Source organism: Somniosus microcephalus, chromosome 3 (assembly GCF_052327205.1).
Source record: "Somniosus microcephalus isolate GS21.2 chromosome 3, FLI_Smic_1.0, whole genome shotgun sequence".
Lineage (NCBI taxonomy): Eukaryota > Metazoa > Chordata > Chondrichthyes > Squaliformes > Somniosidae > Somniosus > Somniosus microcephalus.
Window position 1 is genome coordinate 188,058,846 of NC_140989.1, and position 20,322 is coordinate 188,079,167.

Genomic DNA, 20,322 nt, shown 5'->3' on the forward strand with positions numbered 1-20,322 from the left:
GTGAGCCGCCTTCTTGAATCGCTGCAGTCCATATGGTGTAGGTACACCCACAATGCTGTTAGGAAGGGAGTTCCAGGATTTTGGCCCAGTGACAGTGAAGGAACGGCGATACAGGTCCAAGTCAGGATGGTGTGTGGCTTGGAGGGAAACTTGTAGGTGGTGATGTTCCCATGCGTCTGCTGCCCTTATCCTTCTAAGTGGTAGAGGTCGCGGGTTTGGAAGGTGCTGTTGAAGGAGCTTGGGCGAGTTGCTGCAGTGCATCTTGCAGATGGTACACACTGCAGCCACAGTGCGCCGGTGGTGGAGGGAGTGAATGTTGAAGGTGGTGGATGGAGTGCCAATCAAGCGGGCTGCTTTATCCTGAATGGTGTCGAGCTTCTTGAGTGTTGTTGGAGCTGCACTCATCCAGGCAAGTGGAGAGTATTCCATCACACTCCTGACTTGTGCCTTGTAGATGGTGGAAAGGCTTTGGGGAGTCAGGAGGTGAGACACTCGCCACAGAATTTGCAGCTTCTGGCCTGCTCTTGTAGCCACAGTATTTATATGGCTGGTCCAGTTCAGTTTCTGATCAATAGTAACCCCCCAGGATGTTGATAGTGGGGGATTCAGCGATGGTAATGCCATTGAATGTCAAGGGGAGATGGTTAGAGTCTTGCTTGTTGGAGATGGTCATTGCCTGGCACCTGTGTGGTGCGAATGTTACTTGCCACTTGTCAGCCCAAGTCTGAATGTTGTCCAGGTCTTGCTGCATATGGACACGGACTGCGTCAGTGTCTGACGAGTCTCGAATGGTGAACAGTGTGCAATCATCGGCGAACATCCCCACTTCTGACCTTATGATGGAGGGAAGGTCATTGATGAAACAGCTGAAGATGGTTGGGCCTAGGACACTGCCCTGAGGAACTCCTGCAGTGATGTCATGTGATTGAGATGAATGACCTCCAACAACCACAGCCAACTTCCTTTGTGCTAGGTATGATTACAACCAATGGAGAGTTTTCCCCTTGATTCCCATTGACTTCAGTTTTGCTAGGGCTCCTTGATGCCACACTCGATCAAATGCTGCCTTGATGTCAAGGGCAGTCACTCTCACCTCACCTCTTGAGTTCAGCTCTTTTGTCCATGTTTGGACCAAGGCTGTAATGAGGTCAGGAGCTGAGTGGCCCTGGCGGAACCCAAACTGGGCGTCAGTTAGCAGGTTATTGCTGAGTAAGTGCCGCTTGATAGCACTGTCGACGACACCTTCCATACTGCACAAAACTGTTCTCCCACATATACAGCATCTCATTTCTAAATACCTACCAGAAATATTTTAATGTGTTAATAGCTAATCTATTTGTCTCAATCTGCTACAGATAACAGTTTCTGTGGCTGGCCCATTTTATTCAAGGAAACCCAATGAGATGCCTGGTCCCCTTCTGTTCAAATGGTTCCAATCAGCCTTCCTCTGTCAAAATAATAGAAAGGATACTGGAACTTTATGACTATACCCCTAAAAATCCTGAACATGAGTTCACAGCAGAAACATATAGCTTGAACCAAAAATCCCTCTTGGGTCAATTTGTCAACAATCCTAAAATATGACAGCCAGTCAATCTTATTTTAAAAATACTGTACACTGAATGAAAGAGCAAGGGATTGAAAAACTATTTCCCCCCTGCCCTAAGTTTTGAGAGTTGGGCTTCCCGATGTTCGAGCGCTTGAAATTAGAATTCATCAGTTGTCTTTTTCACTCTGATCAACCAACAGTCAGCTGACAAAATTAACCCCCAAAAAAGTGATTGCACGCACATAACCGCAGATTCTGGTTAATACGGTTGGCAACCATTTGCACTAGCTCAATAATGCAAATTGAAGCCGACCATGCAGAAAGGACAGGAATAGTGCCAACTGTAATCTGTGCGATCGTTAGTATAGACACTTACACAACAATGATCGCATCAGCATCAGAAAAAGCAAATGGAAAGGGTGCCACAAAATTGCTTGCGGGTGCATTACGCAATCCCTTCATCCGAAGTGTATACTGAGATACATTTTATTGAAAATGAAATGGATGTAGTGGGATAGGTATAAATAGGAAAGAACTAATGGAAAACCTAAAAATCTGGCCGACTGGAAAGAAACAGGATTTATCATTACAGTAAACATTCAGCTTTCAGTGGGAAATTAAAAAATCAACTTGACCAACAATATGAAAAATACAATTAGCTCTGTTTTCATGCAAGATTAAACATCAATCCGAGACCAATTATTTATAACTTGAACAATCTCCTTACTCTTTTTCTGGATTCACAGGACAGTCTTCTTCCTCTGTCTCTTCACAACTCCATTTACTTTTAAAGCCACCATCGTTTTGGGCTGTTGATCTATCCAAAGCTGCAACAAAAACCCGAGAGAGAGTTGAGACAGACAAAGGCAACCAACCACTTCCTTTCCCTTCAATATATAAAACAGCTTAGATAGGAAACACCATTCTACTGCATCAACTTTCTAATATACTGAGAACTCAGCCTAAATTTACCATTATCTACAGAAAGCCAAAACACTTCTTGTGCAATCCATTTAATTCATCACCTCAACTCACTCGGTCACCAGCAGTGACAGACAGACCTGTAACCACTAGCACTTCACCAGTGTGATATATAGTTCTTTCCAGTTTGAGGGAGCAAAATCTAGAATTCTACAACTAAGTGCAGGGGTTTTGCCACAGTTTTAAGTAATGTGCCCTCTAAATTTTTTTTGCGCGTGGTACCTTTTAAATTTGCTGATGGCCACACGTGCTGTATTTTACAGGGAGCACTTTGTGCGCGGCACCTTCCCGATTGCTGTGCGGCCGCTCATGCGCACAGCTTAGAAGGAATATTGATTGCAAGTCTGATAAAATATGGAAATCTTCAGTATTACGCTTTACCAAACACTCTCCCCATCCACACCCTCACTCTGGATCAACCCAACTACTTCCCGAGTGCAACTGAAACCGAGCTCAGCCACAGCAATTCTCTACTGGTCTTCCCACCCCCTCCCACACCCACCTTTCCCCCACCCCCTCCCACACCCACCTTTCCCCACCCCCTCCCACACCCACCTTTCCCCACCCCCTCCCACACCCACCTTTCCCCCCCCCCCACACCCACCTTTCCCCCAACGCCTCCCACCCCCACCTTTCCCCAACCCCTCCCACTCCCACCTTTAGTTTGCAGACGACACAAAGCTGGGTGGGCATGTGTGCTGTGAAGAGGATGCAGAGAAACTCCAGTATGATTTGGACAGGTTGGGTGATTGGGTAGAAGCATGGCAGATGCAATATAACGTGGATAAATGCAAGATTATCCACTTTGGTATCAAAAACAAGGCGGCAGATTATTATCCGAATGGCAATAGATTGGGAGAAGGGGAAGTGCAACGAGACCTGGGCATCCTTGTGCACCAGTCGCTGAAGGTAAGCATGCAGGTGCAGCAGGCGGTTAAGAAGGCAAATGGTATGTTGGCCTTCGTAGCGAGAGGGTTTGAGTACAGGAACAAGGATGTCTTGCTGCAGTTGTACAGGGCCTTGGTGAGACCACATCTTGAGTATTGTGTGCAGTTTTGGTCGCCTTATCTGAGGAAGGATGTTCTTGCCATGGAAGGAGTTCAGCGAAGATTCACCAGGCTGATACCTGGGATGGCAGGAATGACATATGAGGAGAGATTGGGTCGATTGGGCTTGTACTCGCTGGAGTTTAGAAGAATGAGAGGGGATCTCATTGAAACTTATAAAATTCTAACAGGACTAGACAGACTAGATGCAGGAAGGATGTTCTCGATGGTCGTGGAGTCCAGAACTAGGGGTCACAGTCTAAGGATAAGGGTAAGCCATTTAGGACAGAGATGAGGAGGAATTTCTTCACCCAGAGCAGTGGTGAACTTGTGGAATTCTCTTCCACAGAAGGCAGTAGAGGCCAATTCATTAAATATATTCAAGAAGGAGTTTGATATATTTCTTAAGGCTAAAGGGATCAAGGGAGATGGGGAGAAAGCAGGGACCGGGTACTGAATTTGGATGATCGGCCATGATCGCATTGAATGGCGGAGCAGGCTCGAGGGGCCGAATGGCCTACTCCTGCTCCTATCTTCTTTGTTTCTCCCTTACTCCACTGGCATTTACTACTCATTTGATCACTATACATCTAAATTAAGCCTACACCTCTCCTCTTGTTCTCACTCAACCTCACCACGTATAATTGGAAAATTAATTCCAACATAGATAAGTGCTACATTTTGTTAAGAAAAATAAGGAGGTCACATATTACTTGGAAAATATGAATCTAAATGGGACAGAGGAGCAAAGGAATGTGGGAGTATAAATAAACAAAATCACAAAGTAGTGATACAGGTTATTAAGGCCATGAGCATGTGGAGCTCACTACCACGGAGTAGTCGAGGTCTCCCCTTAACCTTCTCTGCTCGAAGGAGAATCCCAGCTTCTCCAATTTCTCGACATAACTAAAGTCCCTCATCCCTGGTGTCATCCTGGTAAACCTCCTCTGTACCCTCTCCACAGCCTTCACAGCCTTCCTAAAGTGTGGTGCTCAGAATTTTACACAATACAGGAAACTTTCTGATATCCGGCACTGACGGGACCGAGCTAGTGCCGTAACATCAAAAGTGCCGGACATACCAGAGTTAATGGCCCAGAAATTAGTGTCCCAACGCGCGAGTAAGCACCGTGTACTCACTCGTGGGACCGATGGAATTGCCGGTTTTCTGCATGCGCGGGAAACCAGCATTTCCGATCTTCTGAACCAAGGGGTTCAGAAGTCGAGCGCGTGCGAGCAGGAGTCTGCACGTGCACGTTGAACTTCCTTTTTTTCCCAGGTTTGCCCGTGCGTGAAGGCCTCCACTTTTTACACTTTAAAAAAGCAGACGTAAGGACTTAATTTTAAAAGGTAAGTGGTCTATTAATTAAAATTAGAATTTTTTTCCCACAGCTTTATTATTTTTAAAGACTTTACAGTAAGGTAAGTGTATTTTTAGCCCCGATTTTTTATAAAATTATTTTTTTCAAGAATTTAAATTATTGTTTAAAATAGTTATTTAAAGTTATTTATTATAGTTCATTTAAATAGTGTGATTTAAAAAAAAAATTATTTCAAGTTTAAGTACTGTTTTGGGCGCCCGGAGTTCTCATGAAATGAACTTTTGCATCCTCCGATTGGTTGCCCAGTGCTCATGTGATCCCAGCCGACGCATCGCACTAAGTACGCCGCTGGGTCACGCAAGCACAGCACGCCGGGAGCTGAACCGGGCCAGACAGGAAATCCACGCAGGCCCAGGCTTCAACTGCCGGCGCGCTAGGTAAGTGTAGGTCGGGGGCTTGCACCCGCGGGAAGCCCCCGACACCAATTTCTGGGCCAATGTTTAAACATACGAAACTGAGAAGCTCCGTGTGAATCAACAAACCCTGTTGCTTAGCAACAGCTTCAAAACAGTCGGCTGCAGCTGCAAGCGTCTGTAGCTGAAGCTGTTGCTATAGCTACAGACCTTGCAGTGCTTGACTGGGAAAAAAAAAAGCAACAAGAACTTTAAAAAAAATACAGAAAACGGCTCCTGATTTTTGCCGTTAGATCGAGTGTTCCGGACATATAACCTCCGGATAAACCAAAGTTTCCTGTACTACAGCTGAGGCCTAACCTGAAATTTGTATAGGTTAAGCCTGACTTTTTTATTCAATGCCCCATTTGCAAAGCCACTTTAACCGTTTTATCAACTTGCCCTGTCACCTTCAAAGATAAGCGAATATGCTCACGCACCCTCCTCAAAATAGTACCATTTAGCTTATTATTGTCTCTCCACGTTGTTTCTCCCAAAGTACATCACTTCACACTTACCCGCATTAACTTGCATCTGCCATGTGTCTCCCCATTTCACCAGTCTGTCTATGTCCTCCTGAAGTCTGCTAACATGCTCACTATTTACTATGTTGCCAAGTTTTGTAGCATCCGCAAACTTCAAAATTATACTCCCTCCACCCAAGTCCAGGTCATTTATATAAGAAAAGCAATGTTCCCAATACCGATCCCTGTGGATTCCACTGCATATTTCTCTCCAGTCAGAAAAACATCCATTCATCACTGCTCTCTGCCTCCCATCCCTTAACCAATTACGTACCCAAGTTACCACCGTCCCTTTAATCCCCTGTACTTCTATTTTCCGAATAAGACTGTTACTTGGTACTTTATCAAATGTCTTTTGAAAGTCCATATATACATCTACTGCACTACCTCCACAACCCTCTCTGTTACTTCGAAGAACTCAATCAGGTTTGTCAGACATGATTTGCCTTTAACAAATCCATGCTGGCTCTCCCTTATTAATCCATGCTTCTCCAAGTGAGAATTAATTTTGTCCTTGATAATGGTCTCCAGTAGTTTGCCTAACACTGACGTTAGAATGACTAGCCCGTAGTTACTAGATTTATCCCTCTCCCCCTTTTTTAATGGGTGTAACATTTGCAATCCTGCAGTCCTCTGGCACAACTCCCATATCCAAGGAGGATTGAAAGATTGTGGTCAGAGCTTCTGCTATCCCCACTCTTGCTTCCCTCAGCAACCTAGGATGGGATCCCATCTGGACTGGGTGACTTGTTAACTTTGAGTGATGCCAACCTATTTAACACCTTTTATCTATTTTTATCCTATTACTTTGTCACCCTAGAGGGTATGGATAATCCCAACCTCTGCCTCTTCAGCACAAAACACCTCATGTGGTCTCCCATTCCTATCAGCCTCACATCAGATGCCACGTAAGAAGCTCATGAATATAGTCATCTCTAAAATTGAGACTAGTAGCTCAGCTCCTCTTGCCCAATGCTTCCCACTTCCTGACTACCCAACTCTAGTCCTCACTCCAATTTCCCTTTAGTTCTCATCAGATTCGACGCATCCCTACAAATCTTACCACCTGCTCCCTTGACCGCCCCCACCCCACCCATCTCTAGATCACTCAACTACTGCCCCTTGGTCTGATAAATGCTGACATAATTTTTAAAAAGTGCTCATTCTTTGGCACAAATCTCTCAACCTTCAAAACTACCGTCATCACCTTTTCAACAGCACACACGCCCACGACACAAAGCTGGGTGGGCGTGTGTGCTGTGAGGAGGATGCCGAGAAACTCCAGGATGATTTGGACAGGTTGGGTGATTGGGCAAAAGCATGGCAGATGCAATATAACGTGGATAAATGCAAGGTTATCCACTTTAGTGGCAAAAACAGGAAGGCAGATTATTATCTGAATGGCAATAGATTGGGAGAAGGGGAAGTGCAGCGAGACCTGGGTGTCCTTGTGCACCAGTCGCTGAAGGTAAGCATGCAGGTGCAGCAGGCGGTTAAGAAGGCAAATGGCATGTTGGCCTTCATAGCGAGAGGGTTTGAGTACAGGAACAAGGATGTCTTGCTGCAGTTGTACAGGGCCTTGGTGAGACCACATCTTGAGTATTGTGTACAGTTTTGGTCGCCTTATCTGAGGAAGGATGTTCTTGCCATGGAAGGAGTGCAGCGAAGATTCACCAGGCTGATACCTGGGATGGCAGGAATGACGTATGAGGAGAGATTGGGTCGATTGGGCTTGTTCTCGCTGGAGTTTAGAAGAATGAGAGGTGATCTCATTGAAACTTATAAAATTCTGACAGGACTGGACAGACTAGATGCAGGAAGGATGTTCCCGATGGTCGGGGAGTCCAGAACCAGGGGTCACAGTCTAAGGATAAGGGGTAGGCCATTTAGGACAGAAATGAGGAGGAATTTCTTCATCCAGAGAGTGGTGAACCTGTGGAATTCTCTACCACAGAAGGTAGTAGAGGCCAATACATTAAATATATTCAAGACAAGAAGGAGTTGGATATATTTCTTAAGGCTAAAGGGATGAAGGGGTATGGGGAGAAAGCAGGGACCGGGTACTGAATTTGGACGATCAGCCATGATCACATTGAATGGCGGAGCAGGTTCGAGGGGCCGAATGGCCTACTCCTGCTCCTATCTTCTATGTTTCTATGTTAAAAGAGGCCACCTTGGACCCTCCATCCTCTCCAACTGCCAACCCTTCAACTTCCTTCTCCTATAGTGATCTTGCATGTTATCACAACATAACCCACCTCTCCCATTATTCCTTGTTCAAGTCCCTTTAGTTAAGTATCTGTCCTGTTAAGCTACTGTAACAGTGACACAATTCCGTTCCTCGTCCTCCTCAACATCATCACAGTTGACTTCACCCTCTTCAATGGTCCACAGCCATAGCACTACTGCCCTATCACTACTTCATTCCCTCATTCCTATTTATCCCAATATTATCAGTACAGTACATCTCCTGCAATGGCTTCTAGGCCCAAGCCTGCAGAGTCACCTCCAGCTGCCCCATCATTGTCCCCCTCGTGTTTCTCCTCCTTCTGCTGCTCAGTGAAATCATTCACAAGCATGAGGTCAGCTTTAATATGTACACCAACAGTATCCAGCTTCACCTTTCGCAGCTACATGACATTTGTGGTGCTATCTGCCTGCCTGCTCAGCATAGTCTTGGATGAGCTCAGCATCAGCAAGACTGAAGCAATCCTTTTTAGCCACCACCACAAGTTTTTCACCTTAGCCCCCAACTCCATCGTTCATATTCCATCCCACTGCTCACCCAGGCTAAACACATCAGTGGCCAACCTCTGTGCTCCACAAGACCCTAAACTGAGCTTCAAATCTCAAGTCCCCACTTGCACCCCCTACTCCTTCGACTCAGCCTTTCTGAATGTCCCTCCATTCCACCACTGGGGCAGAGTCTTCAGTGATCACAACCTCCTTCCTTGAAGCCTAAGCATATCTCTCCATTTTCAACATCTTAATAGCTACCTCTTTACTGTGCCTTAAATTACTTCCCCTATTTATGCTCAGTATCTGGTTCCTCACCTTGGGATATTTCACTGATGTGAGGAAGGGTACTATACAAATGCGAGCTGTTGTTGACATCTTGGTGAAAATGCTGAAGTCGTGCCCATTGTTTACTAAAGCACACCACTCTGATCTGTGGAGACAGGTGCAGCAGATATTGCTGTGCGTACACTTAGGAGCATCAAGTACTACAGTACCATGATCTTTTAACCCTACCTCCCAGATCAGAACCACTGAACAAACAGCCATTTACTGTGCTACATGGTTGTCTTATTTTCCAGCATCTATATTGAAAGTCTTACATATAGTGCGCATTTCCCGCAAGTGTCGCATTTACTTCCCGTCACACTGAAGATGTCATAGTTTACAGATGCTGCCTGGTCTGCTGAATATTTCCAAGTTACTGTTTATATTCCATGGGAGAACTGCTAGTTTAATGCATATTACCTTTGTTCATTGAAAACTGAAAAACTCAAGTTTTTACAAAAAGACATTTGTTGACGTGGTTTCAAAATGTACTGCATTATACAACACTCAGCTGTAGCTATTTCACATTTCTCACATCCAATAGAAAGGTTATCAGAGAAAAGTTGTAACGCACGAGGTAACATTTACCTCACGTTGAAAAGGCAGACCCCTTTTCTCATCCTGCTTTCTCTCATTATGACCATGAATTCAATAACTTACCAATTCCCTCATTTCTAAAGATGCACACATATAGAAATGATCACAAGATAATTACAGACGAGGTAGGCCATTTGGCACATCTTAAATCATCCATCCAGTGAGAGCCTAATGCCCATCCCTCAACTGTAGCATCCAATTGTTTCTTCAATGATGCGAGAGTTCTTTCCTCCATTACTCATCTGGATCTTTATTCCACATGTTGATCAATGTGTGTTGAGTAGAATTTCCTGATGCCAGTCCTAAAATTACTAGCTTGAACCTGGTCCTCTAGTGCTACTTCCCCAGTTTAATTTAAAGTAATATTCCATGTTAACTTTGTCCAAAACCATAATAATTTTATGTACCTCTATATGGTCACTTCTCAAGTCACCTCTTCCCTCCTCCAGGCTAAGAGCCCAAGTTTCTCCAGTCTTTCCTCATCACTCAGTCCCCTGATACTGTGGATCAGCCTCGTGCTTCTTCCCTGCAGTGCCTCCGGCATTTGACTATCTCCCTGTTTCTTAGCCACCAGAATTGGATGCAGTATTCAAAGCTTGATCTGACCAAGCTTGATGGCTACCTCCTCTGAATTATACAAAAGCAAGATACCACAGATGCTGTAAATCTGAAATATAAACAGAAAATGCTGGAGGTACTCAGCAGGTCAGGGAGCATCTGTGGAGAGAGAAACAGTTAACGTTTCAGGTCGATGACCCTTCGTCAGTTCTGACGAAAGTGCCTCTGAATTACATTCTACTACTTTGGCTATGTACTTCAACATCCCATTGCCTCGATTGCTGTGCTGCACTGCTTGGACATGTTTAGCGTGGAGTCTACAAGAGTCCTAGGTCTTTTAACTTCATCCTCATCTATTTCAACACCATTCATGAAGTACGAGTTTGGTCTTTTTTTTTTCTATATATAGTGCTTTATACTTGTCTGCATTAAATTTCATCAGCCACTGTTCTGCCCACTTATATATTTTATCCAATTCATTCTGTAATTTCTGAGCTGGCTCTTGAGACTCCACTGTCCCTCCTAGTTTGGAATCATCTGCAAATCTGACCACTTTGCATGGAGTATTCAAATTCAAGTCATCTATGCGAATTAGAAAAGGGTTCCACCACTGGGCCCTGTAACTCCTCTAATGAGTACTCACTGCTTCCTCCCCTTCAGCCAGTTTCTTAACCATTCCCAGGGTTTACCCAGAATTCCTACACAACTTTGAGTTTAGATACTATGGCATAGAGCTTGCCCCAGTCCATTTGGGATGTTATTTCAACGACAACGAGTTGAGGAGGTTGATCAGGAAGGATATACCCCTCTGAATCCAAGCTGACTGATGTTAACTGTTCTACAGATGATCCACAAATTTACTCTTGATAATTGATCGATTACTTTACGCAGAATGCAAGATTGATCACTGGATCTGTAATTGCCCATGTAAATTTTGTCCCCATTTTTGAATACGGGTACCACATTATCCTGTTTCCAATCATCTGGTGTCTCCCCAATGACTCCCTCATAATGATTGCAGGTACTTCATAAATCTCCTCAATAATCTCTCAGTCTGGGTTAATTACATCTATCCCTGGGGTTTTATTTGTTTCGAGCCCGATTAGCCTGTCTACATCCACCATCTGAGTTATAACGAAGTTATTGATTTTACTTGGGATGTCTTTGCTTGTTCACGTCTTCTCTCGTGACTACTTAGGTATTCATTCAGAATATTTACTATTTTGTGCCCATCTTCTGTTTCAAGCTCATGGCACGGATGCCTGCGAATTACCCAGACCACAAGAGGCTACGGGGGGGGGGGGGGGGGGGGGGGGTGACTGAAGGTGGCAGGGCTGCACTTTCCAACTGCCTCCCATAGTTATTAATAGTGCGACCTGCTGGTTGACGGAAGTCTCCATCAGCTGTTCGCACTGTTAACGGTTAACAACCATGGAAGACAGTGGAGACTTTGGGCAGCTTCAATCAGCTGAGAGATTTAACATTAGCTCAGGTCAAATTCCATTACAATGTCTTGGTTCTATTTCTGTTTATGGCTCTGTTTATGTTGCAAGTGAGATGCTGATTGGATGCAGCCATAAAAAAAACTTTTTAAAAAGTCAATAAGTACTGAACTTTAAAAAAAAGTTTTTTTATTCGTTTATGGGATGTGGGCGTCGCTGGCAAGGCCAGCATTTATTGCCCATCCCTAGTTGCCCTCGAGAAGGTGGCGGTGAGCCGCCTTCTTGAACCGCTGCAGTCGGTGTGGTGATGGTACTCCCACCATGCTGTCAGGGAGGGCGTTCCAGGATTTTAACCCAGCGATGAAGGATCGGCAATACACTTCCAAGTCAGGATGGTGTGCGACTTGGAGGTGGTGGTGTTCTCATGCGCCTGCTGCACTTGTCCTTCTAGGTGGAAGAGGTCACAGGTTTGGGAGGTGCTGTCGAAGAAGCCTTGGCGAGTTGTTGCAGTGCATCTTGTAGATGGTACACACTGCAGCCACAGTACGCCGGTGGTGGAGGGAGTGAATGTATAAGGTGGTGGATGGGGTGCCAATCAAGCGGGCTGCTTTGTCCTGGATGGTGTCGAGCTTCTTGAGTGTTGTTGGAGCTGCACTCATCCAGGCAAGTGGAGAGTATTGCATCACACTCCTAACTTGTACCTTGTAGATGGTGGAAAGGCTTTGGGGAAGTCAGGAGGCGAGACACTTGCCACAGAATACCTAGCCTCTGACCTGCTCTTGTTGCCACAGTATTTATGTGGCTGGTCCAGTTAAATTTCTGGTTAATGGTGACCCCTAGGATGTTGATAATGGGGGATTCGGCGCTGGTAATGCCATTTAATGTCAAGGGGAGGTGGTTAGACTCTCGCTTGTTGGAGATAGTCATTGCTTGGCACATCTGTGGCGCAAATGTTACCTGCCACTTATCAGCCCAAGCCTGAACGTTGTCCAGGTCTTGTTGCATGCGGGCATGGACTCCATATTAATCTGAGGAGTTGCAAATGGCACTGAACACTGCAGTCATCAGCGAACATCCCCATTTCTGACCTTGTCATTGATGAAGCAGTTGAAGATGGCTGGTCCTGGGACACTGCCCTTAAGAACTCCTGCAGCGATGTCCTGGGGCCGAGATGGTTGACCTTCAACCACCACAACCATCTTCCTTTGAGCTGTCCAAAATAGTCAGTGCGCAAGTTTGAAGCGGAGCCTTTGTAATTGACGCCTACGGTCATGGAAAATGGTTAACACCTTCGCCCGAGATAGGTGGCTGTCCAGGAGAAGCGTGGACTGTGTAAGTGGTGGGGACTGCACTGAGCACAAGCAATATCCTTGTCTAAAGGGCAGCAGTAAATAGGAACAACCCATTGGTATTACCAGGCAGTTACAAAGTATCACCGGCAGGGTGTGGCTGCCGGTCACTGGCTGCCCTGTCATCGGCTATTGGAGAATTTAGAGATGGAAACACCACTTAAAATGGAACAGAAGTGATTTTTTTTTTTTTTTTTTTAAAAACAGTAGTCCATGATGAACCAAAGCATTCATGCTAGGATGAAAAAGAATTAACTTTTCTTTATAATGAAATTCCAACCTAGATATATTGAAAAACCCTGCGTCAAACATCAGTAACTGCCAACACTTCCTCCATTTGAAACCATTCCTGGTTATCTGTTGTTTTCTAAACAAGCAATCCCTATTTTTTTTTTAAAAAGCAGTGTGAAATTTTTAAATGGCCTTTTTGATTTGCTCCATTCTCCTGTATGTTACTTATATTCCGAAGGACGAGTTTTCTAATGGTGTGAAACATGTGTCATTTTTGGGGTGTTTTGACTGTGACAAAGATACATTTCTCTTCCAACTCTTCAGGCAATAAGAGATTTGACTATCAAATGTAATGGCATAGACTCATTTTGTCCTGCAATTGTGGGACATGTAAAATAGATGCTGTCCCCCATCCTTAGTTCTTTGGCAGCACCGAGGCAGCCAAGAGACTTGAGCACACAATCCTGGCTGATAGTCCAGTGCAGCACTGACCAATGTTCCCGTTAAGCTGTGCAGCCACGCAGCTGTATCGACGTCCCACGCAGGCCGCTTGCCAGCTTCACAATGGATAAACCGTGCATGCGGAAATTTAAGTGGGCCATGCAGCCCGTTAAAGGGGCCACGCACCCAAAATAAAATTAGAGGAAACATTGGTACTGAGGGAGTGCTACGCTGTCGAAGGTGCCGTCTTTCGGATGAGACGTTAAACCGAGGCCCTGTCTGCCCTCTCAGGTGGATGTAAAAGGTCCCATGGTACAATTTCGAAGAGTAGCGAGTAGTTTTCCCCGGTGTCCTGGCCAATATTTATCCCTCAACCAGCATCGCTAAATCAGATTATCCGGTCATTATCACAGGGCTGTTTGTGGGAGCTTGCTGTGCGCAAACTGGCTGCCTCGTTTCATACATTGCAAGTGTCTACGCTTCAAAAAGTACTTCATTGGCTGTAAAGTGCTTTGGGACGTCCGGAGGTTGTGAAAGGCGCTATAGAAATGCAAGTTTGTTCTTTCTTTTAATTGCAGATACATGCTGTACAAAAAAGGTCCTGTGCTGATGACCCTCTCTCCCTACTATCCTCATTAAATATCTAAACAATTATGGGCCCAGGTCTTGCTCTTTGCACTGCAGAGCGCATAAGCAGTTCTTCGTGAATCAATACACAAGGAATGAAATAAGAAAACATTTCAATTTTGATTTACAACCATCGGGTTTACTTTTTTTTTTGAAAGTACTTAAAACAATTCAAAGAACTAAACTAAGACTATGTGGCTCAGTCTAGCAAATTGCATTCTGCTTCCCTGAGGTACCTTCGCATTTCAACCCATTCATGAAGCTCAAGCAAAAAAAAGGTACAAGAAGATGTGGCAGATTAAAAAGCCACATGTTTGCAGGAATTTCTTCCTCGCACCATAAACAGTGCAGCAGCTAAAAAGGAAGTGGGTATAAGAGCAACAGTGGCAGATGGGAGGCAGCTGGAAGGCCCAGAATAAACAGCCGAATGTAAAGCTCAAGCATAATCAGCCCATAAAACAAGCATGGTTATAATGTCCAGTCATGGACAGATTTCCTCAATCTCCAGCTCCCTGTAAATTTCATTGTCCAAGCTACTTAATCAGAAATAATTTTTTTTATATTAAAAATGCGATGTAGATGAAAAAATACAGTATGCAAGAAGCAGTGTGCAGTCTAGCTTTGGGTCAAATACAACAGTAATCATCCAACTCAATCCCCTGCAAAAAATAAATGAACACACTTCTCCCATTTTTATGCAAACAGTTGTTTCTATCTTACAAGTCAAGATTTATTGCCGCTAGCTTTACTGAACTGAATGCAGCATCAGGAAGAGCAGACAAATTGAGGCTGCAGAGATCAGCATATTTAACAGTGCATTGTTTAGAGGGAGGTGTTTATACCAATACACTTCTATGAAGCAGTCACTCTGGTAAGCAAACAAAGCAATATTTATTACAACAGTCTTCGCAAACTCAATCCATTCTGCCGTCTTTCACATTTGGTGGCAGCACTCTCTCCTCCGAGTCAGAAGGTTGTGGGTTCAAGTCCAAGTCCAGAGACCCGAGCACTAAATCTAGGCCGACACTCCAGTACTGTGCTGAAGGGGTGTTGCATGTCTTTCGGATGAGACGTTAGACTGAGTGGATGTAAAAGATCCCATGGCACTATGTCGAAGAGCAGTGGTGTTATCCCCGGTGTCCTGGCCAATATTTATCCTTCAATCAACATAACAGATTATCTGGTCATTATCACATTGCTATTTGTGGGTCCTTGTTGCATGCAAAATGCATTTCCTACATTATAATAGTGACTGCACTTCAAAAGTTCTTCATTGGCTGTGAAGCGCGATAGGACTTCCCGAGGTCCCGAAAGACGCTATATAAATGCAAGTTTTTCTTGGTCAGATGATGGATTCACACATTAGAAATTTGCACTCAAAAATCTCAATCATCAATAGTTTTCTGTTTTATCAAACAAATGAATAGAGTCGCAAATATCGAATCCCCAAAATACTGGTAAATATCCCAGAATCACAAGTTTTAAAAACATAATTTAACTCGGTCACCAGAAACCAATGAACAGGATGGAATCGGCCAAAACATTAAACATCCCAGAGACCTATATAATAAAATCAGAACCTGACTTTAGTCACCAGTGACCCTGCCGATGACCTATGACCTCTAATCTCCAACGTACAGTAGCACTGCAGTCAATGGAATTGATCATCAGGCAGGGCATAGAACGATCTGATACCACCCATTTTGCGCTACAATCCATGATGAATTTCACCCTCACCATTCCTTTGCCCTCCTGTCTTCAGTGTCTCTTGAACCGCAAGTGCGAACAAGAAAAAGCCACCATTCATCAAGCCAACTCCTTCCAACAGACCACACAGAAATTGCACCACTTGAACTAAATGAAGGTAAACCGCGAGAAACAGAGGTCAACGAGCACTTGCTGGCAGAACAATTCTTCAGAACTGAACAGACATTCCAATCACAGACAGTTCATGGGTTGAATGTCCTGCAACCCACTTACAAAGGGAAAGCAGGAGATGGTTAAATGATAAAGGATTATTTCAGTCTTCAGCCAGGAAGACATTAAGACAGCAAGAAGACCGCCCAGGAGAAAGGGAAAAATGGCAGAAATTAGGGAGGGGGGGAACAATCAAAAAAGCCGTCCCACCAGTCCTGGAAAGAGAACAACTAATAGTCCAGCACCAGGGGTACAGTGCCCTCCCCATCTAATTGTGTTCTGACAGAGTATACAATCAGGGTGGCAGCCTGCCTACTCCTAAACTCTGACAAGCCCACACCTAGAGTGCAGATGACACCTTCCACCTTGCTCTGCTGTCAAAACTGTGTTCTGATGAAGAGTCTACACACTATAAATATTCAGGGTCCCATCAATCCCACGAGAAGAAAAGACCAGAACCTCAGCCTGCCTCTCTCGGGACTGTAACAGGCTCATCTCTCCCCCTCCATCATCAGGATCCCTTGCAGAAAAGAAAATGAGGGATATAGTGGAGGTCTGGTTACTTACTGACCTGTCGTGTATATTTCAAGATTTTCTGCCACGTTTCAAATTTTTACCTATTTTAAATGTCACGAATTTAGGGGAGGCAAGCGATACTATTCAAGAGAAGAAATCTCAAATTGATCTCGACAAACACTCCCAATCACATGGGCGTCTCCACCTTTACTCTTCAGTACTGCGGCTGACAGCAGCCACGCTGTAAAGGAAACGGAATGGCTGAAGGCACCAAGAACCTGCTTCCAGAGCAGCAGTGCTCCTGACCACAAATATAGACAGTGGCTGTGGACAGGGTGAGGGTTAATCCTGCCCCTACAGGCAAGCAGTATGCTTCCCCCTCCAAGGGAGGTCTGGCCTGTGGGAGCTAAAAGCTGCACACTCGACAACAAGTAGTTGTATTTATATAGTGCCTTTAACGTAATAAAACAACTCAAGGTGTTTCACAGGAGCACGATCAGACAAAGTTTGACACCGACACACGTAAACATTAGGACAGGTGACCAAAAGCTTGGCCAAAGAGGTGGATTTTACGGAGTGTGTTAAAGGAGGAGCGAGGCGGAGAGGTTTAGGGAGGGAATTCCAGAGTTTAGGGCCTAGACAGCTGAAGGCACGGCCGCCAATGGTGAGGTGATGAAAATCAGGGCAAGAGGCCAGAATTGGAAGATCCCAGGGATCTCAGAGGGTTGCAAGACTAGATGAGGTTAGAGAGATAGGGAGGGATAAGGCCATAGAGGAATTGAACACAAGCTCACACGTGCTCATCTGTTGTTTTGATGCTGTGAAAACAGCTGCACAACGTAAAGACGGCAAATTCCACAGCAGCTGGAGCTTCAGGATACAAAAAAAGCGCTTTGGCTCGAGGCGATTCTATAATGTTAAAGGACGCAGGGTGGGGAAATCAGCAGAGGAGCAAGGAATTGTGCAGAAACAGCTGCACCCTGTACTCCAAAGAACAGTGCGTTAACAATGTAACAGACTGCACCACCTGGCAGCCTCGCCAGTATACGTTGCTGCCGATCTCTATATGCTTTTCCTTTGTGCCGGATGTTGATCCCCATAACAGCTTTTCACAGCAAAACAGTGAAACTGAAAACACCAAGAGTTCTGTAAACCCATAAACTTGCCATTAACATCAGGTCTGTAACCAGAGGACACAGATTTAAGGCGATTGGCAAAAGAACCAGCGGCGACATGAGGAAACATTTTTTTTTAAACACAGCGAGTTGTTATGATCTGAAATACACTGCCTGAAAGGGTGGTGGAAGCAGATTCAATAGTAAAATTCAAAAAAGAATTGGATAAATATTTGAAGGGGAAAAATTTACAGGACTAAGGGGAAAAGGCAGGGGAATGGGGCTAATTAAATAGTTCTACCTGTATCACTATGATTCTATGAATAAGTAAAGCGAATAAGACACAGTCCTCGAGAACACTTGCTGCTTTTCCCCGGTCCAACTACTGTTTTCACTCTGCTAATCCTTCAGTCTGTGCCAGAGAAGTAGCTGGTGTTATTCTAGCTGACGTGGGAAGTTACATACCCTATTTGTTTCAAGAGACACTTCCTCTCCATCAGACCTAGTTTTGCATCTTGCTTCAATCAAGCCCGTCATTCAGCTGTTTTTCTAAAAATTCTGCCTTCTGCACCTGGTGTCTCAGTCACTGAAGCATCAGCAGCAACAGTACCTTTAACTCATAACTCCTGTAAATTCACTTCGACGCTCCTTAAAACCTACCTCTTTGACCAAAGTTTTGATCACTTGTCCTAGTGTCTCCTACTTTGGCTTGGTGTTAATCTTTGTCAGATTAAACTCCGGGGAAACCCTGACGTTTTACTACATTAAAGGCGCCATATAAATGCAAGTAGTTGTTTTAGAGTTGTTACAGATGACTTTATAGAAAATAAAGTCAAAAGCTGTCTTCCTGCACCTCCAGCAGCCATTCCTTCTGGTCCATTGCTATATATAAAATAGACTTGCATTTCAACAGCGCCTTTCATGACCACCGGATGACCCAAAGCACTTTACAGTCAATTAAGTACTTTTGAAGTGTAGTCACTGTTGTACTGGAGGAAACGCAGCCAATTTGCACACAGGAAGCTCCCACAAACAGCAATGTGTTATTGACCAGATAATCTGTTTTAGTGATGTTGATTGAGGGATAAATACTGGCCAGGACACCGGGGATAACTCCCCTACTCTTCTTTGAAATAGTGCCATGGGACAGATTTTACATCCGAGCGCGCAGACGGGGCCTCGGTTTAACGTCTCATCCGAAAGATGGCACCTCAAGACAGTGCAGCATTCCCTCAGCACTGCATTGGAGTGTCAACCTAGACTATTGTGCTCAAGTGTTTGGAGTGAGACATGAACCCACAACCTTCCGAGGGGAGGATGCTACCAACTGAGCCACGGCAGACACATAGCTCATAATTTCTAAGAATCTTCTTGCCTGGTACCACTGCCCACCCCAACACTACACCTGCTCACTCTTGGAAAGGAAAATCCAACTCTACTCTCAAGCATCTTGTAAAGAATCTCGCTCTATTGCCCCATTCTGTTTTAATATCATTGCCAGAATCAAATTCATTTCCTGCCAGGTTGGTAAGACTATCCATTCTCTGAACTCCAATAAGACCTCCGATATGGATAGTATCCTTCCCACTGTCCTCAAATCTATGTCCCCGAACTTGCCGTTGTCCTCAATCTCTCCTATTCATAGTGGCTCGTTTCCTCCTTCTTGGAAGTTTTTGTGTTCCCTTAACTTCAAGAAAGGGGAGCAGAAGAATAAGAGCCTAAGTAAGTAAGTAATAACTTTTGCTACCGATAGCCCAACAGGATAGAACAGAACTGGGAAGGAGGATTCTCAGAGACAGTGTTGGGCTATCGGTAGCAAAAGTTATTACTTACTTACTTAGGCTCTTATTCTTCTGCTTACCAAAGTATTGAAGCTGCTGTTAACTCTCAAATCAGCTATCACCTTGAAATTTCTGGTTTATTTCCTGATCACGAGTGTAGTGTTTGGCACTGCCATGCCATTGGTGTTCTTGCTGCCTACTTTACACACTTCAGGAATTCTGCTCTCGAACACTTGGGTTAATCATTTGTTGTTGCTTCGGACATCTCCAGAGCGTCTGGCACTGTGCATCTCTAAAAAAGTTACTATCACGTGGCTCCCCCAAAGCGATGCTCATGACTATCTAGCTTCCTCTTGAATCCTCCAAATGTGCTGTATTTAATGGCTCATCCTCCGATTCGGTCCTAGAAACACAGGGGTTTGTTTCTCAGTGCTCTGTCTTCTCTCCCATTCTGTTTGATCTTCATACCCATGACCTTCTCCATTGATTATCCAACCCTATCCATTCAGCATCCCCGAATCACTGTTTCCTGATGAGCCTTGTCTTTTCTATTTTATTTCCAACTTTGGTGGTATAGTATCCTGCACTATTTGCCCCTTTGGCCCCTAGAACTAGGTTACTCAATTTCATTTTTAAATTGATGATCTTATTACCAAAATTAATTTTCTGCAGGGGTTGTGCATGAAATCTGTGCTCAATTTCATTAAATGAAAAGCCTATTATTAAATTGAAAACAGCATTGCTCGGCTACAGGATACACTGCTATAGTCATCTTGGAAGGTGCCAAGTGGAAGTGAGACACGACCCCTCAG

General features: G+C 44.5%; 1 protein-coding gene and 1 long non-coding RNA gene across 5 annotated transcripts in view; both read right to left on the reverse strand.

The window, feature by feature from the left end:
- LOC147121635 (sentrin-specific protease 6-like) overlaps window positions 1-20,322 on the reverse strand; it is a 153,406-nt gene that overhangs the window by 104,158 nt on the left and 28,926 nt on the right. For 3 of the 4 annotated variants that reach the window (XM_085982046.1, XM_085982047.1, XM_085982048.1), the window contains one exon: window positions 2,277-2,376. The exons of the other annotated variant lie outside the window; for it this stretch is intronic. In XM_085982046.1, coding sequence (XP_085838172.1) covers window positions 2,277-2,376 — 100 coding nt within the window. The remainder of the gene's footprint in view (window positions 1-2,276; window positions 2,377-20,322) is intronic. 4 annotated transcript variants of the gene reach the window in all.
- On the reverse strand, window positions 14,723-19,465 carry LOC147121636 (uncharacterized). The gene is made up of 2 exons (XR_015077587.1): window positions 18,031-19,465; window positions 14,723-15,338 (listed from the first exon to the last, which is right to left on the reverse strand). It is a non-coding gene; the product is annotated as an uncharacterized LOC147121636 (long non-coding RNA).